At 37.4% G+C, this 22,634-nt stretch overlaps 2 protein-coding genes across 2 annotated transcripts; both read right to left on the bottom strand.

Moving 5' to 3' along the window:
- Positions 1 to 6,966: 6,966 nt before the first annotated feature.
- Positions 6,967 to 16,508, bottom strand: LOC134845506 (transcription elongation factor SPT5-like). Its single transcript, XM_063862429.1, has 14 exons — positions 16,167 to 16,508; positions 14,096 to 14,240; positions 13,301 to 13,686; positions 12,846 to 12,979; positions 12,488 to 12,651; positions 11,599 to 11,780; positions 11,123 to 11,427; positions 10,554 to 10,847; positions 10,010 to 10,223; positions 8,933 to 9,434; positions 8,548 to 8,777; positions 8,198 to 8,412; positions 7,937 to 8,035; positions 6,967 to 7,282 (listed from the first exon to the last, which is right to left on the bottom strand). The coding sequence occupies exons 1-14, from the start codon at positions 16,411 to 16,413 to the stop codon at positions 7,112 to 7,114; spliced, it is 3,288 nt and encodes a 1,095-aa protein (XP_063718499.1). The 5' UTR covers positions 16,414 to 16,508; the 3' UTR covers positions 6,967 to 7,111.
- Positions 16,509 to 16,712: 204 nt separating this feature from the next.
- Positions 16,713 to 20,628, bottom strand: LOC134845508 (probable 26S proteasome non-ATPase regulatory subunit 3). The gene is made up of 5 exons (XM_063862430.1): positions 20,266 to 20,628; positions 18,385 to 18,558; positions 17,722 to 18,302; positions 17,329 to 17,562; positions 16,713 to 17,180 (listed from the first exon to the last, which is right to left on the bottom strand). The coding sequence occupies exons 1-5, from the start codon at positions 20,585 to 20,587 to the stop codon at positions 16,923 to 16,925; spliced, it is 1,569 nt and encodes a 522-aa protein (XP_063718500.1). The 5' UTR covers positions 20,588 to 20,628; the 3' UTR covers positions 16,713 to 16,922.
- Positions 20,629 to 22,634: the final 2,006 nt, after the last annotated feature.

Raw genomic sequence — 22,634 nt, 5'->3', positions numbered from 1 at the left:
ATTCTTAAAGGATGCACTTTTTTCAGCTAAATAATCGGGCAATCTGAAAATGCAAATTCGAAGCAAAACTTTTATTTAGCTTAAGAACAAAAGATTTTAGTTGATTCAGTTCAAGGATTTTTAAGCAGACAAAGTTATATTAATATTTATCTTTACATAAAACAGCGTGTTGCTCCTATCACATTCAGGTATATTATACAAATTCCCTATAAATGCACGATTGAGCAAGTTTACTCTACACTTCGGTCAGAAAACCAGGACGTCTTGTTGACGCTGGTTATTGAAGGAAGTATCCACATTTACAATAGCCACCATGGGTCCTCTAGCAATTAAGTCCACAGCCCGTTGATGGTTGACCGCGAAATTCTCGGGCAAAACCGGCGGGCAGAATTCCAGTTCCAATTCACCTGAACTAGCAGTAGACTCTGAGGCACTAATCGATTCCTGATCGGGGTCTGGATTTTGGGGGTAACTCATCAGTTGGTCCAGGTAATTTTCCAGGTGTGATTCGCGCTCACTGGGCATCTTATCGGTATGGGCAAGTGATTGAGACGGTGTTTCCTTGAAGAAGTATCGTTGCTCATAATTAGCTGCAGAGTTTTCGCTTTTTTGATCGGATTTGGTTGAGAATGAGAAAGAGTTCGATTCTTGGTTGGCGTCAGTCAAGTGTAGAAATCCGTCCACTACAGCAGGTGCAGTCAGTTGAATATCCAGGGTCCTAAAAATGGGGTTTGCTATCTCCTTTGGCGGGTTCCAAACAAATTTCAATGTCGAGCTCTTCTTCTGGTTGTAGCTCAAATACTTCAACATGTCCGAGCCCTTTTTCAGTGTTACTCTCAAGAGTGAGAGGATAAAAATTAGGAACTTCACCAGTCCTTCCGAAACTTTTGAGCTCACAGCCATCGTTTTTCCAACTTTACTTTTTTAAGGAGAGCGAATAAACTGATCGAAATTGTCCGTTGGAAAAAACCTTATCAAGTTATGATCGAAACGTGAAAAGTTTTCACAATGACTGCTTTTTGACTTCTTGGTGCTTGAACAATCAACCTGTTCCTTTAGTACACGAATTGGTTCATCAATTGGTTAGTTGAATCGGATTGGTTCACAATTTTGTCCTGAAAGAATTTTTCGGTTCAGAGTTGAACTCAGTTTGCAATATTTACTATTAATCCCACTAAATTGACCCTCCGAAAAAATGGAAGATTTTAAGGCTTGCTTCTTATTAGCTTTAGAAGTAAGTTCTCTGCAAGTATGCTGCTGGTTCCGCTTAAATAGTTCGGCGTAATTAAAGACAAGATTACCTTGCAACGTGGTAGCTGAACTCCAGTGAATTTCGAAAGGAATATGGCGGTTTAGCGTATGACTTTTGACTGACTTCTGAAACGCAAAGTTCGCAACACAGATAAATAATTCATTTTCTGGTGATCGCGCATCTAATGGTTGAATAGACCTCAAGTATCCTGACGTAAATTAAATGACGGATCTTAGTTCTCCAAAATATTTCCATTGTATTCTTTGTAGCTCGGCACTATTATTTAATTAATAACACAGATGGTCTTAAAACTAAGACAGCCTTCTTGCTGGTAAAATAAGAAAAACCCACCAAAAAAGTTTAATACAGCTTAATTTGAGCAATAGACAGCATAGATACTCAAAAAATAAATTTTTGTACAGCATGTTATGACAAGCTTTAAGTTCATTTCTGTATCTATGTTTTGTTAGCAAACCATGCAAAGTTATAGCTTGAGTAAAAAGCAACATTTTATAACAAGACTGCAGTTGTTCCGAATACTGAAAGTCAGGAGAATGCTTGTCTTCGGGTGTGTTTCAGCTTTTTTTTTTCAATTTTCCACGCAGAATAAGGTGCCACAGACTAACCTCAGATAGGATCAGGTGATATATCAAATTATAACTATTTCAAGCTAATTTATAGATTTATGATGCGTTTAAAACAATAAAAACATCAAACATTAAAACTAAGTTCGCACTTTCCCCCCACTAACACATACATTTGAGTTGCACTTTTAGAACATGATTTGAGCGTTTTCATTAAAAAAAGTTATGAAACTTCGCAATTTTACAAAGTAACATCACGCATTAGGTCTTAACAAGACTGTTTGTATATCAGAGCAAGGTCTTGAATGTTCTGACTGCACTTTAAGGTTAATAAAAAGTGTTTTTTTCTTTTTTCTTCATTTTATCCCCCCACACATTATATAAAATAAAAAAGTTGTGTTTAGCCTCTCGTATTGTAGCTAAAAACAGATAGTTCAGTCGCAGACACTTCAGCCAGTTTTTAAGAGGAATTCTAGATTCAAAAAAAACCAAATTGAAATTTATTTTCGGTAGAATTCGGCGGTGGGAGCGCTACGCGCAGGTCGCCATTTCGCGGCGGTTACCGGCCATAAACTTTAAGCTCTTTTCCACTTTCCCTCCCATCTTTCAAAAAATCAATTTCTATGTTTTTTAACGTGCAATTCGGCTAAATGCCTGATGTTAAGATGTGAAGTATGAAAAAGAAATCTGTTCACAGTTGCAAACTTTATTGCATTAAGCCAACGTTAAATTTTCAAAATTGAGTTTGAAAAGGGGAAATGGAAAACTGCCAATTTTTTTATAGTGCTACCCTCTGTTGCCAAGTTCGCAAAACGTTGGCGTGACTGAGGTGCTGACCATTATTGGCTGAATTGTCTCTCGCTGAATCGTCTGTATACTTTTGGCTGAAATGACTGATATTTGTATCAGCTGAATTGCCTTAGGCCGAATTGTCTGGAAACTATTGTTTTAATAGGACTTAATTGCTGTATTCAATTCAATTCAATTCAGTTTAGAACGCATTAATTTGCCGCTTACGCGTGTTACAAGAACACAATTAATCCCAATCTATAAGAACTTTAATTAACCCAAATAACCAAATTGGCAAATTCATACACCCTTAATTTTCCTAAAAGACACAAAAAAAACAAGACACAGAAAAATCTTTCAAATGATACAAACTCCTGGAAAAACGCTTAGTTAAGAAGACTAAAACTGACTGAATAAAATCAATCATCCCAAGCATAATTGCGCGTTTCCTTAGAAAATCGGAACATTAACACAAACAACAATTATGAAAAAAAAATTGGAATCTGGGGGGGGGGGAGTGAAAAAGAGCCAACAAACTTTTTAGTCGAAAATTACATTTGAAGCTTTGATTAGCGCTTTTTATCAAAAAAGAGCAAACAATACACAAAAAGCAACCTGAATTTTTAAAAAACTTTGTGCCATTTTTCTATGCAAAACCTGAAATTTGTTTCAAAAGTTTTCAAGGATATTATTTTGCATCTTTTGTTATTCAGAATAAAAATAAGCGGGTCTCAGCTCTTATTCTGATCGTTTCTGAGTCCGATATTTTTGACACATGCATGGGCGGACCTAGGTGGATTTTTTTGAAAGTTTTGTCAATTTTTATTGTTTCCGAGCGCTCCCAAAACACTATGAAATCCGTATTTAGACAAAAAAATTTCGTCGCAGGTAAATTTAAAAAAAAAAACAGGTTAAAAAAACAATTTTTAGGCACTTTTTAAAAATTTCTGATAAAAAAAACGTCATTTTGGCGCGTGCTCCCCCTCAAAATTAGAATCATTAGGCTGCGAACGAGCTTTTAGAAAAATTTTAGGTTCGGTCGGGGGTCTTAAATAGTACCAAAGGGGGGCCCTTTGGGTCGGCAGGGGGTCGAAACCCTGAGGATGAGGGTGTAAGCCCCCTGCACCAATTAAACCACCCCTGGCCGCATGCACTGGTTGTCAATAAACCTAAAAACAACAAATGACAAATTTATCAAATTTGTATTTTTCATGATCTCATTTTTTTAAAATAAAAAATCAATGTTTCCTTTGTTACAGCGTTTTACATGAGCTCTTTTAATTTAGATCTTTTTAACATTTTACAAATAGCCCAGAATGGTCCTACTCCTATTACCATTACTATAAAATTCAATGAATATTTAAAAAATTTATTAAATATATTCAATCCAGTTGTGATTAACTATTACATTATAACTACAAAAGCGAAACGTGAAAAATTAGATAAAAAAATTCAAAATAAAATACACATTTCTTCATTTTTACGTTCAGAAAACTTCTAACAGACGGTCAAAAAGTCAGAACTATGGCCTTCCCGAAGACGATAAATTGCTACGTAAGAAAAAGGCTAAGCCTTTAGGGCAGGGAAGCTTCCCAAACCCCCTTTTCCTCATTAAAACAAAAACCTCTGATTTGTCACGGCAGTTTTCGAGAAAGTTTCAAAAAATGGTAAAAAAATCGAATTTTTGAAGTTTCCGAGGGCAATAACTTTCTGCATTAAGCTACCGGGCTGTAACGTCGTGTGAAATTGTTTCCACAGCCAATTTTATCCATTGAACCCAAAACTTTAGTTTTTGAGATCAAGAAACAATTTCGAAAATTTTGGTCAAATTTTCCGCCTACAGATATTTTCGAAGGCTGCAGAAAGACAGGAAGAAAGCCATGGTAAGAAGAGAAAGAGACAAGAAAGTTGCATAAACACAGGAGAGTGAGCGATTTTTTCGTTTGTACTCATTTTTTTAAAAAATATATATTTTGTTCATTAGTTTTTGAGAAAAAATTAATACTGTTGAGAACAGTGAAAAACTATCCGAAGCATTTCAAAAAAAACCGAACACTTTATAGTTCCATGTAACCTAACTCAATCAAAGAAGAGATAAGCGTTCACATTTAAGGAGAATTTTTAAAAAGAAAACACGGTCCAATTATTTTAAAGTTCACTTCACTCATTCACACTCGAAAAAAAGTTTCGGAAACCCAAAGATCAAGCTCCAATTTCCCCACCAATTTTATTCAAAACACTCATTTGGGTTAGATAACTTTCCTTTCATTTTGCGAAATAACATAAGAGTTCAACCAAAATTTGAAAATTAACACAGGCAAAGCGGAGGTTTGCAACACTTGCGATGCAACTTAGATTTTATTACAAGCTGAAAAAATTACTTGAAAAAACAAAAACGATCTGGAAAAATTTAATACTTTCATCTCGGATGATGTTCATGAACAAGCTTAACAAACAATGAGAATTAATGACCGAGCGGCAACTAAGGCAAAAAAAGTGGGGACTACCATAAACTGTAAAAGTTGCCAAAAAAACTAGCACAATTTCAAAATTTGTACACTTTTAAGGCAATTTATTTTTCATTTCAAGTTTAGGGCGACAAAAATTCTGCATTAAGAATTCGCAATCTTTTCTTTTGATTAAACCCGACGGGAAGGTTTTGAGAAAAATTTTTTGATTAAATTAGCGGGGAGGTTTTGAGAAAAAAAACTCCAAAAAAAACGGTCAAACCAAAACGCGTATCAACTGAAACTTTCGAAGGTGGTACAACGCGCCCGATGAAAAATAAAGAGAAAACCTAATTTTCTAGGCACACAAGCCAGTCTTTTTATTGGTAACATTATTTCTGAAAATCGGTAGATAAAATTTTGAGCAAAATTTAGGCTTTTGCGGAAAATGCAAAAATTGGACAAAAAAACTAAATAAGCAAATCCTTAACATTTTCAAATATTCTGTTTTTTTTTAACAAACAGTAATTAGCTGAAAATAAGCCAGATACGAAAGATACCGAAAACAGTCGAAGTTGAAGTTAGGATACAAACTATTTGAGAAATGAGTTTGCGAAAAACTAGACCTTGTAATTGAAAATTCAAAATCAACACAAAAACGAGGCGGAACTTTGAGTACCTTGCGATGCCAGCAAAACATAACAGACCAAATGAACCAGCCGACAAAAAAACTGAGACAAAATTCGCTACAATGCATTTAATTTCACAAGAAAATTGTTCCAGGATTTGCCTTGAATAGATGTCAATGTAAGACAATACTCGTGCTTATCGCAAGGGGTAACACAGATCTGGTATAACAATTTAAAGTTAAAACAGAATCTGAACAAAACTTACCAGGCGGTAACAAAGCCGACAATACTATAGAGCTGAAAAAATTGTTTTCAGTCTAAGAATATTCAGAACTCAAATCTCATTCTGATACAAATGCATAAAAAATATTTTTTCGTCCTTTAAATATTGCAATATGGGACCACTAAGTCGATACAACATTAAGCGAAACCCTTTAGGCCGAATAAATAGACAACCAACTTTAAAAATAAATTTCGAATAGATCGGGTAGTTAAAATGCAGACTCATATGTTTAACAATCCGATACACAAAAGTATTTTTTTTTGGTCGGAAAAAAACAATTTTTTATTTTTTTGCTGGCCAAAAAGTATAAAAGTACAAAAATCTACCATCTACAATTTTGTTTTATAAACCAACAATTTGGCACGTTTTCCAACTGTATTTGCTGACAATCACGAGGTTTTCCTTCAAAATACAGAAAACTGATTCAACTTTTATGATTTTATCATCACAGGAACGAATACGGTAGAATTTTTTTATCACAAACTCCAGTTTGTAAGTTTTTAACAATTGCTATTATAAAGCAATTTGACGCAAAATTATATGTTTTTGCTCAGTTTTTTTTCAACTTAATTACGAGCGAAAAGTACAAATTATTTACTTTTTTCCGCTCCGTTGATAACGCTTGGTAATCGCAACGGTAAATAAAAAATTTGTGTCTTTTATAAGCAAGGGGAGAGCATTTTTTTAGATCTGCATACATTTTGACATCGGAGAGCGCAGTTTGAATTGAACTCCAAAAAAACAGTCAACGAAAAAATGCTCGTGAACAAATTCTTAGACTTACCGACAACCCCGCTCAATACGTTCTATCACCCTTAAGCTATTTTTTCATATTTTAGAACCAATTTTGCTCATTTTGGGCAAATATAAGAGATTGAACACAATTCTGTTCACTTGAGTAGCACACTGTATGATTTTCGTTTTGCTATAAATAAACGTCAGCTCTTCATAACCCTTTCGGAAAAACTTGTTTATGGTTGCTTTCAATTAACAAAGTCTAAAATATGTTCATTTATTACATCAATGACATTTAAATAGAGATAATATGATACCACAATCATATACAGTCACTTTCATAGCTCAAACTGAACGTCTAATTTGTTTTTTAGTGATTGCATTTATTCAGTTTATACGACCACCTTTGCCAGCTGCCACAAGGGAAGCAGAGTCATTGAGGATCCCGGGACTCGACTGGGAGTGTTTGCTCCTGGTTCCCATGGTTGAAGAATCCCATCTGGTCCATCTTGATTTACTAGCTTCAAAATCTGGCCCTTCTTTTCTCCGTGTAAGACTTTGACCTACAGCGGGGTTACAGTTATTTTGGAAGATAATTTAACCGTACTTTCATCACAGAAACGCTATCATTGAACGGTACAACGGCAGCCGCTTGCAATGCAAGGAGCAGAATATTCCGACAACAACGATTGAAAAAAAACATCACAAATCAGAAAAAAAATTTATTTTTCCAATTTATTGATCAACTTTCTGTCGCTATTTTAGTAAGGGCAATTGAATTCGGTAAAAAAAATGTAAAATTTAGAGGTCGTTATAGCTAAATTACTGTAGTAACAATTTCATTAGAATTGAATTGAGAGCTGACTGACATTCAAAAAATTTGCGGTATTTAGTCTGAAAATCGGAAAATTCAGATTTTTTGGGATCGGAGACAGAACACTAACATAACAAAAACGCTCGTTGTGCAGTTCATTGAGCCGAAAGTAATTAGTTTTCCTCGCCTAGCACAAGTATAAAAATCTTAAGTAATCTGCCAATTTAAAATGTTCGGAATAGTTTTTTGACCTTCTATAAGGCCAATAACAATTGAATTACGTAGACTAATTTTAAAATAATATACCACGCGAAAAGGATAAGAGAAAAGAATTCGGAAACAGAAACTGAATGACCAAGAAGCTCTATCTTTCGCATAAAAAACATACGAAACAATAACTAACAATGTCTCCCTTAGCCGGCTGAGCTGGTTCCAGGTCGGTCATTTTAGACTGAATGATCTTTCCAGTCTCAACGATTTTCAGTTGCACTTCATTTGGTTGCTGAAACAATTTTTAATTCAACTAAACAAACTATCTAACTGAATAGTAGTTCATTAGATTTTATAACCCGTTAACTTCATTTGCAATGTATAATTTATCGGGTTTCAGAGACAACTGTTCTGCGCAAAATTCATCGTATTCCAGAATTGATTAATTACGCACCAATATTTTCTGCACCACTGCTTGTCCTCCCGAGCTGCGGTCCAGCACGTGTATGTTGACAGAGACCCACTCCGAGTGAGGCACTCCATCCAGGTCAGAGCCGGTGCCTGGACCTCCTCCAGGGGTGCGCATTTCAGAAGTCAAAGAGTAGGATGGCGATGCTGGGGAGTTCATGGCCGGACTGTATGCACTTGGTGATGTGGCATAAGGGGAGCCTGGCAAACCGAAAGAGTAAACAGTTTCAGTCTAAATTAACCCTTGGTTCTACGTCTTGTATGTTATTGCAAAAACTGGTTCTCATTTGAAGACTGCAAAAATTGTGAATAGCAAAACTTGTGGCTAACTTTTACCTCTGAATGAGCTCATTCCCGCAGGAGTTGCAGCTCCATGGTGAGATGAAAAGGGAGAGAAGTTGCCTCCTGGTGTTCGTGCTGGATCCAGAGTGCTGGCATGGTGGTTTGAGTCGTATCCAGGTGTCATTCCCCCTGCACCCGGAGTCATGGCTCCCGCTGGGGTGCCTGGAATGTGGCCCGTAGGACTGGTTGCGCCTTCGTCAAAGCTATACTCGAACTCATTGAACCTACAATAAACACATTTTTCGTTGATCAAATCAACTATACTCGTGTATTTGCTATCGCACGTCTATGTTCACAGTTCGCATGATTTCGCGACGAACAATTATTCGAATATTAAAATAAAAATTCTAACTAAAAACTGCAGCATATTAATTAATACCTTGCGGGAGTATTGGGATTAGTAGGATCCCAGGCATTCGCCCGACCCGGTGTCATGGAACCATCGTGTGCCGGAGTCATTGATCCATAATGGGGTGTTCTGTTTCCGAACTCATGAGAAGGAGTCATCGATCCATAACTAGGCGTCATGGCACCATAGCTTGGGGTCATACCACCATGCATTGGTGTTCGGGAGCCATGAGTCATATAAGATGGTGTCTTGGCCAAATTATAAGCAGGAGTCGAAACTCGGGCATCCGTTGCACCTCCTTTGGGTTGATTGAGAAGTGCAATTCTGGATTTGTCGACAGAAATAGTTTGACAACTTGTATGCAATTCGACTCTGGCTAATGCATCAGTTGCATCTTTGACTATTCCGACGTAACTTTTGTATGGGCCTCGTGTGATGCGGATAGTTTGTCCTATGAGAGAGGTGTCTCGCTTAAGCATCATTTGGCCATGCATTGTCTGACCAGGAGAGAAAGCTACACCCTTCTTGTGCGCTGAAATATTATCGAACCGAATTATTTATAGTACTTCAAATTTAAACAAGCAAGACAATTTTTATAGGCATTCGAGCTACATATTAATTTCAGATGGCTGGGATTCAGTAGCTCGCGATCGAAATATTGTTCTCGAAATTTGGCATTTACTGACTAGCTGATGCTGGTAGCAAGAGAAAAAAAAACCGAAAAAATTTTAAGTTGTGAAAACCATTTTTTGAACACCCAGAGCTAACTTAGGAAGAGTTCGGCGTACGAACGGAGAACCGCTGTTGTGACCTTGATCAAGCAAAGCATACTTAGTAGCATTTTTTCCAGCTATTCTTCAGGCTAGGAATGTTTCCTGTTTCAAGTAGCAATCACGGTTCATAGCGAGCCTCAAAACCGAGACACGGATGACTTGAGTGACAAAGACGGTATGGATGTCAAACTTCCTCCCAGCGGATGTTCTGCGTTCAGCAAGACCGGAGGTTAAAAAACATCGAGCTTCAAACCAGCAGCCATTCGATTAACAGTCTGGGTAATTTATTAGGCATCTTGATATCGCTCATATCAACTGTGATGATGATGCTGACCTTGACTTGGGTGAGATGGACTGCTCAACTTGGGCGACATATATCCCGGTTGCTCCATCGGCATCGCTCCTTGTCCCACAGGGATCGGAGCATCAGTGCCCGACAGTTTGAGTCTCCTTGGCTTGCACACCATAAATCCCGCATTCTCTGTCAGATCCTTCACGCTGATGAAGGCTGCATTTTTGAACAGGTAGCATATCTTTCCTTTGTAGGGCTAAAAATGCATCAAATGAACGAAAGTCGCTCTACTTTTTTTCACCCAAACGCCCTCCCCACCTCACATAAACTTCAATTGTATGCTGTAACTAGTGGTTTTACTGTAACCAAGGCCGGATATTAGAGAAATTGACTTTGAATTAAGATTATTATACAGCTATTATGATTATGATTCATATCAACGACGAAAAGAATACGTAATAAAAGTAATAAATCGCCGGTGGAAGGAAAAAGAGCAAACGATATTAATCAAATTTCCTGGACTTGTCTTTGTGTCGATGTCAACAAATCTACTGTAGCTTTGACACATTTAGTGCACTACACTTACCTCTCGTCTGCCCTCAGATATCTCCACGATGTTTCCAGCCTTCAGCTGGTTGTCGTCACAGTCCAAAGCATTATTATGTTTGGGATACTTCATCTTCTGGACTGCCTGGTGGGGGAGGTGTTCCACTTTGCCCATGTTGTCCAACACGCGGAAGTGTTCCTTCTCCACCCTCACAATCACGCCCACTTTGCTGGCATCTATCTTGACTAGATCTCCCAGTTGGTGGATGCCTGCCGAGTCCACACCACTCGACATGTCACTGCACAGTTGCATGTCACGCGGAAGAACTTTCATCTAAGTAAGAAGAAACTTCAGTTAAGCTTAAGGTACACGGTTCTATGAGAGTTCATAAACTAAATTAGACTATTACGCTGCATCGTAAGCAAAAGTTTCAAGAAAAAAAAACGTTTCTGATTTTTCTGCAACAACTTGAAAATCAGCTTTTGAGTTTTTTAGACATTGACTCGGTAAAATGATAATCAATGTTTCAACGAATACAGCAAGATTAGCCATTAGCTTTCAAAAACAACTCAAACATACAAGCCTCTTGCAACAAATAGACTACATACCTCGTTTCTGGACAAATCTGACAATACAACAATCCAGTCCTCGTCCACTCTCACAATCAGACCAGTGTCCCCTTCATGTGCCCCGCTGATGACCTTCACGTGATCTCCCTCCTTGAAACACTTGCACAGCTCGCCCAGTGAGAACTCCAGCGCATCCTTCAGATCCTCGTGTTTGGGCATCATGGTCGCTTTTCCATTCTCTATTTTGACGATCTTTCCCTCTAGATTCTTCAAATCTCCCTCGATCACTTGCACGTTGTCTCCCACAGCCAAGTTCTGTTTGATCTCGCCCTTCGAAGAGATAGCTGAAAAAATACAACGATGATCTTGGCAATTGTTTAATCCACAGCACAAAGCATTTTACTATAAATTTTTCCTGAACTCATTAAGTTTTAATCAATGGGCTCATTTTTGAACAAGAAAAAAAGTTGTCAAATGAATAAGTTTTCAAATGAATGTGTTGCGCTAGTAAGTACCATTGACTTCTATGGAGTGTACACTCTCTTCAAACTTCTCCAACTCAGCCACTCCCGGCTCCACTCCGTCTGTGACGATGGCGTTCATGCGGAACTGCTTGTACAGGAAGCCCTTAGTCGAATACCGGTTGCCTTCGAAGATAATAGTATCTCCGTCCCTCGCATACTCTCCCCCTATCTTTCTAAGCAGACAAACAAATCCTCGGCACAGCGACAATCATTATCATGCATTGGAAATAATCACAATCCAACAAGTCATAAGAATTGCTGTAGAAAGTTAATGTTATACGTGAAAAGTAGAAACAGTTCGTATGTCATTTATCATTACCCTATACGTTATTTAACAGGCATTTGACTTCACAGATGTTCAAAAAGTTCCCATCTTATACTGTTGAACTTATACCATAACATTGCCCTGCTTTCGACCATCACCGTATAGCTACGTTGAAGTTTCTGTTTCACCGATGTTTTGCTAATTGAACAATCTTGAAAGTAGGGGCCCTGCTAAATTGCTCTCAACCTTCATAACTCTGAAATATTTTGAGCTTTATTTTCAAGAAAGCTCTCTGCTATTGAAGTTTGTTTTAAAACTAAGCTTTGTTCTATATTTCTGACTTCATTTTTTATTATATTTTCAATCCAAGCTATCAGAACGCACAACTTTGGTTTTAATCATAACTTGCTCCCACCTTTATAGATAAATTTTTGCAATATAGATTAAACCAATGCTATCGAATTCTGAACTTTGGTTTGATGGTTGGAATCATAGCTTGGGACTATTTTTTGTCGTTGCTTTTGAACTTTAACTTCAATCAAGCTAATCGAATATCGGAACTAGTTGTGCTCAGTTCTCATTGTTATTTAAGATCTCTAACGCCAGACGACTTACTTGATCTTCTCTGGATCGAATAGTTTCTGTGGTGGTCTGTTATTATTGTTTAGCTTCCTCTTCCCTGTGTTCGATTCTCGCATGATACCCCTGAACTTAGTGTAGTCTATCCTCGGGATCAGTTTCAGATCCACAGTATTGTTCTGAGGGTCAAATCTCATTACCTTGAAGCGCAAAACAAAATGAAATGATTTTACCGAGACAAAACTACAAAAGCCGGTTTTGCGTTGATCAAGTAGATATTCACATTGATCAATAAGTTTGTCGAAAAGATTGCAATTATATTTTCAAAAACGAAGTTAAAATCTAGCTTGAAGTTTTAAATGAAGAGGATGAACAAAGCATTCATCTCAGTCACCTGTGCCAGGTCTCCTCTGAACACGGTTCTCTTCAGTCTAACCCAGGACCCCTTCTTGATCATCTGGGAGTCCTTGACCACTCTCAAAACATCCACCATCTCGTGGATAGGAACCATCGCCTGCTTCCACTGGCCTGAATCAGATCGCAAAATATGTGAAATAAAATACGAATGTTTTATACTGCCAAATCTTTTTTTACAATATCTTTAACACCAAGTGCTATAATATGCAATTACTTATCTTTGATTTAGCACTATGTACATAGTTTTGAATCAATTTTGAAACCTAAATTCATTCCTTTGTCTGCGCACACATGAATACGGTTCCAAACGCGATTACATTCGCTCTAATGTCATGATTTGAAATCGCACATCAATGAACAAATGAAATACAAATTCGGCTAAAAATGATGATTCGGAATTCGATAATTGCTAAGATGTTTCTTTTCACTCACCTCGGTCAAGGGCGTTGATGTTGGCAATAGCTTGCTTCACATGTTGCTGCTTATAGGCCTCAACGTAAATATATCCCTTCAAGCCCTCGACTGCAACCACACTTTTGATCTGTAGAGGCTCTGGGGGAGCTGCCCCTTCCTCCCCGTTTTCCGCTTCCCCTCGTTGTGCTTGGGATTCCATCGCCAGGAACTTCCTCATGAGGAGCAGACATGTCTCCTTTTCTCTTCCCATGTTGCACCTCACAAGCCACAAGTTGGGATCCTTGACACCCGGAAGGAGTGCTTGTTGGGACACCTCAGGAAGCACTTCCTCCTCATCTACTTCTGCGCGGACATTGGCATACTTCTCAGAGAAGTATCTACCCAAGTTGGCAGCATCGCCTCTCCTAAGCAAGGGAAAACAGACTTTTGGCCATTGAAAATTTCGAGACTACTGAAGAGAAAATAAATAGTTTTAGACAAACTTTGCAATGATGATACACTTCTCGTACCCAGTACTTGTAGCGGATTTAAAATTTCCATGGTGGATCGCAGGGCAAAAAAATCATTTTTTTAAATCAAAAACTTGCAAAAATGGCCCAAAAGCTGACATTTTAGGAGTGCTTTTGTGATTTTGATAGCGACGCGGCTTGTTTATGGAAAATGTCTTTTGAAACCCAACGAAGTCTTCCTAAATCAAGTCCTAGATCCGATCTTGTTTGCTAAGATAGACAGACTAATGGCAGTATTATTCGCAACGCTGACTGGTTTTTGTAACAAACAACTGAGCTGAAACCGGAAATCAACTGAACTTACTCCACTTCCTCCATGAATGCCCTGGCCTTTCTGGCATGCTCTGTCTGTTTCTCCATCATGGCATTTCTCTCGTCCAGTTCGTGTCTCGCCTTCTCATACCCATCCTCCGCCTCGTCCTCCTCATCTTCATCGTCTGTGTTCACGTCTAAATCACACGACACAAAAGTGCTAATACTGTGAAAAACGTGAAAGTACACGCTACAAATTAATCTCCATTTGAAATAATCTGCAAAATATAACGTCTCCACTTGATCATATTAAGCACAGGCAAAACGGAGCTTTGCACCATTTGAGATACAGCACAAATACATCGTGACAAGCTAGCCGACAGAAAATGAGAAAAAAGCCACTACATCGAATAAGTTAATAACAAAAAATTTAACAAAGAAATCTACCTAATCCTTCATACATTGAGCTGCCTTTAACTCGAATGAAACTTATTTTGAGGAAAATCTTAATACATTTATCAGCAAGAATTACATGGAAACGAAAAATTGTAAGCCGATATAACTTGGGCAGACACCGCGTTCAGCCAAAAAAAATGTCAATATAAACTTTGAGCAATGAAACATTTTGAAACTCAAACAATCTAAACATCCCTCGAAGCACAAAAAATGAAGCAATTAAGACGATTTACGGTAAGCCGAAACCATTGAAGCCGAGTAAAGCTTTTAAGCTAATGAAAAACAGAAATTTTACAAAATCGGAGTTGTTAAATTTAAAACCAAGATAAAACAAAATTCGAATTAATTTTGTATTTTAACTGCAAACATGCTCAAAATAGGTCTGTTCATTAAAGAAATAACAGAATTGAAGAAAAAGCTGAGGAGAAAATTTTGACATGTTTATATGAAAAAAATCGGTTCCTAATTGATTATGCTTGCTCACTATCGCAAGACTAAGATACCAAATTAAACGCAAAGGCGAAACTGTGCTTATCTTCAAGCAAATGAAATTGAATTGAACTCATAAAAGCACATACACCTAAGGGCATTCATATGTACACTTATAAGTATGAATGAACTTCTCTTTTCATTAGATAATTTAAAATGAACTTCTCTTTTCATTAGATAATTTAAAAATTTTCCAGAGAATTTGAGCATATTCGAGAGTCATAGTAAAAAAGGCAAATTGGAAAACATTTTTTGTCGAAAAACGACTGAAAAAACTAAGTAAATCAATAAATCATACCATAGCCAATCGAAGATTGGAAAAGAGTAAAGAACGCCCGTAAACATTAAAAACACTGACTTTGTTGAAAAAATCTTAACTTTGGAATTTGGAAGAAAAAATAGATGCCCTTCAAGCTCTTTGAGTTTCTAGAACAATTTATGACTGGCGCTTTTTTGATAACATTAACCCAAGTTAAGAAAACTAGATCAACAGGCTAAGTTTTTATTCCGCTGGAAATCTTGAAATTAAATTCCACTTTCGAAACTAAAAATCGTTCACGTTTTTTGCGCCATTTTCACGTTCGTATTTGGAGAGTGCTCTTTAGATCAGTATCAGCAGATGAATTTCAATCGAACTCAAAAAGTGCATATATACCTAAGTGCATTTATAAATGCATAAATATGTATGAATGCGCATCTGTAGTTATGCTTATGTTATGATTTTTTCCTGAAAAAAAATTAGCAAGATCTATATCTACGTTCATTACTCTGAAAAGAATTCAAAATTTCTTTTCAAAAACTGATTTAGATGAGCCGGATACAAGAAACAAAATTTGACGTTTCAAAGGCGGTTTTCTCAAATTGGGTTAAGATGAGACAAAAATTGAAAACAAAAAAATTCTTAAAATTTTACAAGTTACCTCAATTATTGACTATTTAAAAAAATGAACTTTTTTTTGCGGTGGAATTTTGGCTGAGAATTGGCTGAGCAAAAAGTCCATGCGACAAATTTCCTTCCTAGCTTCGCTCCTGCGCCAAGAAATATTATCCACCTCAGAAACCAAACAGGCTCATAGTAATCCAACAAATAGTCCCACAAAGCAACACCTGTTAATCTTTAATACAACGAATGAATGAACTGTTTAAGTTAAACTTTAACAATAACTTATTTCACAAACCTGCTTCGTCTAGAATAAATCCAGTCTGGTTTCGTTTCTTTTTCTTCTTCGGGGGTCTTTGGTTCAATGAGTTCCTCTTGTAGTACTCCTCTATATCCTCTTCTTCCTCCTCCCCACTCCTCTCCGCTGTATCCTCTCCCTCCGGCTCATCAGACCCACTCCCACTCAATTCATCACTGGATGCCTCCTCTGCCTCGTCCTCGACTCCCCGGCCTCTCGTGTCTGTCTCTTCCTCGCTGTCAGACATTTTCAGCGCGGATTTTAACAATATCTAATCGAATACGGAAAAACAAGACTAACTTATCTGAAATTGACATACTGTTATATATCTTCACCTATATTCTTCCAAATGAGGAATCAAATTTGATAGTTTACATTCGGAAATGCAAACTTCAGCAATGTCTATCATTTTGATTTTTTCTCATCTGTCAATTCAAGTTGCGTCAATGTAAGCGCAGACAGGTGCCATAACTTTGACTTGGAAAGCTAATTTCTTTTTAGAAAATGAACGCGTTCCTTGATGATTAAGGTTGCCTTAACAGGTAATTCACCAGAATATGATAATCTTATCGGTCAAAAGTCAAACTAAACATTTCTCTTTTACATAATTATTCACTCTTAAAATCTCAACAATAACTGAACTCAAGCTCCGTCCATCATTTGCTATTTAAAACTTCAAATCAATCATGCTTCAACAATAATATCCAGCATTCCATATCATTTATCCATCTAAAACTTAGTTAGGCATGACTACAATTAGGGAAACAAGTCTTCGCTGTCATCATCGTCGTCATCATCATCCAATTCATCTGCTAGTTCCTCCAGGTCTGCCGCCTCACGTTCTCTCCTAGACTTCGCATCCTCTCCCTGGTGCGCGAAAGATTTGGGCGGATATCTGAGAGCGAGAGTGCACTGTTTGTGAATGTCCATCATGAAGGCTATCCTGGCCTGATATTGCATGGTGGGTTCCAGAGTAGAGTACACATCTGGGTTCTCAAGAGACTGCATCCAGCTCTGAATAAAAACGCGGAACCTTTACTTTACTGATATCAAATCAATTTGTTTTTATCAATTCACGAAGAACTTAAGAAAGCTTTGAAAGCAAAAAATGACAATTAATAAAATCAAAGTTTTACCTTTAGCTTCTTTCATGTATATTTACCTGTTCGTAGTCAATTTTGGCCTCTATAACTTTGTCTTTGATTGCCTTAGCAACTGTGTACAAGGCGTCACTCGGGGAGTCCAGACACAGTTTGGATGCTATATCTTCCAGGGAGATGCAGGAATAAGACGCGTTTATCCTCTTGATTCCTGCTTTAATCACATTGTGCCTCAGACGACCAATCAACATGAAGGTCCCATCCTTTATAAACTTCTCTTTGTACTTTCCGCTCACCTAAAATTGGAATACGAACTTGGACTAACGTTCAAAATTCCCTCAATTCTTGAAAAAACACGAGCCTAATATTCACATTTCAAGTTTATATTCATGATTGATAGGAAGGAAAGGATATCAACATGATTCATGTCCCATTTTAACATCAAATTACAGTACCTGTTTGAACTCCTCCAAATTTCCTGTTCTCACTGCACGAGTCAGCATCAAATAAGGTTCCAATGGCTTCTTAAAATGTGGGATCTTGAAAGTTGCGCGCTCGGGGATCTCACCGAGCAGCAGGCTCACCACACATGTCAGTTTTTGCACTTGTTGGCGGAATCCTATGGCAACCTTCTGAGGTGCTTTTCTCAAAGCTTCCATTAAATCTTTTTGAGATGCCGAATAATCCAACTTAACAGCTTTTATTCTGCCAAGATAATACAGGTAACGAGCAACCTCATTATTTGAGGCCTCGGCTGGAAAGGTAGTTTTCTCGACAAAATTCCAGGCAAACTCGTATTGATTTTGTTGAAGATAGATTCTTAACAAAATATTTATGAGAACAGCAGTTGACTCATGGTTGTGATGAATGATGCTCGACCTCAGGTATGAATGGGCATCGTCCCTGATAGCACTAAGATCTCCAGACTCCTCGTGTACTCGGGCGTAGTAGAAGAAACACTTGGCGCTCAGAACATCAGTTGACCTGTTGCTTGTTGCCAAAACTTTTGATATCATTGTTTTAGCTGCGACGCTTGCTAAAACAGGAGCATCATTAACAAAGAAAATTGCATAGTTTTTGACTGTCAAAAAAGAAAGGCAGCTTAGTAATTTGCAAACCTTGTGGTAGGTTTTTGGCGTCCAAGTTGTAGACAGTTATTAGCAGACTCAGATACGCTTGGATCTCTATCATTACTGCTGATGAGAACTTCATATCTCGTTTTCCGCTAGGAGTAGTGGCAACAGTCACAGCCGACGCTTTGCTTGCTATCAAATTGAGTAACTCGTTCTTGCCTGAAATAAATTTCTCGCTAGTTTTCATCACTAACGATTGGCCTTTGCTTTGAAAGTGTTAAAACTAATTCTTTTGCGTCCATAGACTCAAGCAGCTAGAAAACAAATGCTAAAAAACACAATTAACTGCTTCTAATCAAAAAAAAATCGAACTCTCTTTCGATCTTTCGATGAATGTTCCGACCACTAAAATGTTAGGTAAAAATCAAAAATAGAACCTCAGCTGTTTTAGGTTTATATTCGGTATCATATTAGGTTTATATTCGGTATCATAGAGTTGATCAAAGTTTCGAAGACATAGCCAACAGACAATTGGAAAAGATTCAACAAAAACTTGCGTAAAAAATACTGACTTGTTTTGTGAAAAAATCGCAACTTTTGTAGATCCAAGGAAAAAATAGATGGCCTAAATACTCTCTTGAGTTTCTAAAAAAAATCTAAACTTGAGTGTTATTTCATCTAGAATATAATTAACATTTTTTTTGATAAAATTACCCAATTGTTGAAATCTGAAAATTAAAATCCTCTTTCGAAACTAGCAATCGATCACATTTCTTTGCTGTTCGACAGCTGGATTTGCCTTTCTTTCAAAGAAAATGAACTGAACTTATAAAATAATCAAAAGTGAAACCGCGAAAAGGTAATTCTGAGCCTGAACAAATTATCGCGACCTATATAAGAGTCTGAACTACCAAGAGAGCATATATACCTAAGGGCATTCATATGTGCATTTATAAGTATGAATGCACTTCTTTTGTCATTAGAGCATTTTAAAATTTTCCCAAGAATTTAAGCATATTCGACGTCATAGTAAAAAATAGAAATAGGAAACGTTTTTGTCGAAAAAACAACTGGAATTCACTAAGTTCATGACTCTTTTTGAATTTTCTTGGAATCTGCTTTGTGATATCACGGTTTGCTCCTGCAATTATGGTTGAACAAAACAGCGTTGAACAAAAAAAAATATTTACTACACCCAGTTTTACTTTGTAAAACGTTCAAGAAAATAAAGAGCTCGAACTTACGAATATCCATAGCTCTTTTTTTGAAAAAAAATGAATCAATTGAGCAATCTCCCCACCCCCCCCCCCCCCCCCATTCTCGCTTGGGGGGATGAAGCTCAATAGGTACTTGAGACATGTTTATAACCACTTGAAAATATTTTGAATGATATGAAATCATAAAACAGATTCACCCACGAAAGTGGAACGCCAAATTTTCAATATCAAAGCTCAAAAATTACAATCAGGGTGAAAAAGAATTAATAAACTGAGGCACATAAAGCGACATTTTTCTGTCCTCAAAGGAGGAATATTGTATTGCATACAAAATTAAAGTGCTGCGGAGAACAGTGTTTGATATTCAGATAGAAGGCTTGAGCATCAACCGTGGTAAGTTGCTTTACTCGATGAGCCAATCGTCGCCCAAGCAAAATTTGCAAAAAAAAATCGATTTTTTTTTCTTTTTCAAAATTTTTCTCGATACTCATATAAAATAAACTTCAGTCGGTCAATTGATTGCGTGCTAGGAACATCTACTTGCGTTAGCTGACGTCTTTTTGTAGCGGTTTTACCGTTTTTGCTTGGGGGGAGATAGCTCAATTGGTCATTACAGGGGGAGGGGGGATTGCTCAATTGATTCAAAACATTAAGCAAACCCTGAGAGTCTGATTATACACTATTGAACAAACCTTGACATTACACAAACCTTGAGAGTCTGATTGGCAACAGGTATTTACAGCCTTCTGTAAAACTTCTGTATTCAGTTTGGGCCGCAACGCCATAAGTGATCTCATCACCCTGTTCAAAAACCTAGTTTCTTTCGTTATCATGGTTTTCTCGATTAGTTTCGCATGTTCTCTTATATCTTCAGCGCACAACGAATCCAACGTTTCTTTCGAGTTTACGTCTACTTCCATTTTATCGCCATCTTCATTCGTGGAATCTGTGGTTTTTGAATCAGGCTTCGCGGCTTTCTTTGCATCGGCATTGCCCGCTTTAGGTTTTTGTGGCAAATGACTCTCCACCATAATCAGAACACTAAAAAAACCTTGACAGCTGGAGTAACACCGATTTAATGTAAGAAAAAGAAAATCCATCACGGAATGGGTAGGTCGCAAAATGTTACTGGGCTGCGCTCACATGCGACGTCCTAAGTTGCATAGTGCGCATGCAAGTATTTGGCTATAAAAGATCGTACGACAAAATAAGCTCATGCGAGTTTATTTACTACTTTTTTGGAGAGTTTTTCGAACGGTAATGTGAGTTATGAATTTTCGCAAATTGCATGCTTTTCCGGATTGCTCGGGATTAGAACACAATTTCGCGGTCCATGAGACAAAAAGATTGCCTCAGAGGAATACCCGAAAAACAAACTAGTTCTAGGATAGTCCGGAATGTTCTCTGTTCCCGAATAGCCGAAATCTGAAGAAAAGACATTTAAATTGCGAAATAAAATCAGTTTTAAATGTAAAAGTGTAAGTCAGATAATAATGAATGTGACATTCGACCAGAATGTGCCAAAATGCAATCTCTGCAGAATTCGAATTTTTAGCAGCGAGCCTTCCGGATTAGTGATTTTTAAGGATTAAGAACGTTATTTGAACGATTGAACAAAACGTGAAGGTTGAGGGATTCGGAAATTGCTAATTTTTAAATTTTCGAAGTGATTACGTAACATTTCTGAGAAACGTCAGAAACGGCCATTTTGGCAGAAAAGCTAAAAAGCAACAGAACAACGATAGTCGCACTGACGAAAACAACTAAGATTGTGAGAGAAAAACAATAGAGAAAAGCATAGGAACGTTCCGAATTGCAACTATTGTGTCGCTACAATAGTTGCAAGACCGTTGCAGACAACGGTGAAGGGTGGAAGATAGCCTTCCGTATTACGAAGAAATCAAGATTAACGAGCTTGATTCAGTGGATTCAAGAATCCGGAAGGGTTTCGGAACTGAAACTTTTATCCTTTTATATAAACTTTTAGCTTCTTGTCATGTCCTGAATTGAATTTAATTAACAGCTGGATTCATTTTGATAAGGATGAGAAGCTAGGAGTTGGGGCAAAGGGTTGATCCATCTTCGATGGAGATGATGATTTTTATCTACTGAACAAAAACAATAGTAATATAATAAATAGTAGTAGCCCTGTTTTTAGGAGTGACCTCGTGGTCTGGGGATACTGAGACCCAGCCATGAGCTCACTATTTCTGCATGTAATTAAGTTAATTTGAGTGTTTTGACCGAAGCCGAAAGCAGTAACGTTTTTTGTCGACCCGATGTTAGAAAAGACCACCAAAAGTACTGGCTTGGTAGAGACGGTGAAAAGCATATAAAGCTCTGTTTAGCCGTTAGCCAGTCGTCTTAGGAATTTGTTTTATTTTCCGTCGATATGTATCTTCCGGGCGAATGTTACAGAAAAAGAAATGAAAATAAGTTTACAATACTAAAAAGGTATAACTTAAACATTTTTATAAGAAATTTAAAATGTTAATTCAAACATTTTCGCACATTTTGTGCATCATCAGGATTAAAATTTTTTACAATGTTTACAAAACGATCAAAGAGCTGAAAAATGAGAAACATGTCTAAAAAGGCTCTAAAACTTTTTAACCAATCAAATTTGAACAACTGTAATTACATAATACAATTACATAATCGTGAATAACATTTTCCTGTAAATTTCTGAGATTTTTTAGTTTTTTGTTCTTTCATGGTTATAAAATTTCGATTTGTCAATATTTTTGATTCTGACATTAGTTTTTTAACTTTTAGCCATGTTATACATAGACTTTAATTTTAGTGTTAATTCCCGGCTCCTGACTTCATTGCGTGTATTGATCTTCGGCCTCTCCCTCCAAATATGCAAAGCCTCTAGTGTCAGTAGCTTATGAGTGTTGGCTCTTTGGTCTATAATCTCTGACTTCAGCTCAGCAGTACCGCCTACCTCCTTATTACATTCTAACAAGTGTTGTCCTACTGGGGAGTCCCCTTTGCGGTGTTCATCGACCCTCGTGGCTAAAGGTCGGACTGTCTGGCCGACATAGGTGGAGTTACATCCCTTACATGTAAGCTTAT

Source organism: Symsagittifera roscoffensis, chromosome 5 (genome assembly GCF_963678635.1).
Source record: "Symsagittifera roscoffensis chromosome 5, txSymRosc1.1, whole genome shotgun sequence".
In the NCBI taxonomy this organism is placed as follows: Eukaryota; Metazoa; Xenacoelomorpha; order Acoela; family Convolutidae; genus Symsagittifera; species Symsagittifera roscoffensis.
The sequence above is the reverse complement of the archived record's forward strand: the minus strand, read 5'-3'. Positions and strand labels throughout refer to the sequence as shown.

Coding starts and splice junctions, on each gene's coding strand:
- LOC134845506 (XM_063862429.1), bottom strand. CDS start 16,413: ATGTCTGACAGCGAGGAAGAGACAGACACGAGAGGCCGGGGAGTCGAG. Junction 12,652..12,845: donor TCAGAGGAGACCTGGCACAG/GTGACTGAGATG, acceptor TTGCGCTTCAAG/GTAATGAGATTTGACCCTCA. Junction 8,778..8,932: donor AATCCCAATACTCCCGCAAG/GTATTAATTAAT, acceptor TGTTTATTGTAG/GTTCAATGAGTTCGAGTATA.
- LOC134845508 (XM_063862430.1), bottom strand. CDS start 20,587: ATGGTGGAGAGTCATTTGCCACAAAAACCTAAAGCGGGCAATGCCGAT. Junction 18,303..18,384: donor CGCCAAAAACCTACCACAAG/GTTTGCAAATTA, acceptor CTCCTGTTTTAG/CAAGCGTCGCAGCTAAAACA. Junction 17,563..17,721: donor ATTTGGAGGAGTTCAAACAG/GTACTGTAATTT, acceptor TTCCAATTTTAG/GTGAGCGGAAAGTACAAAGA.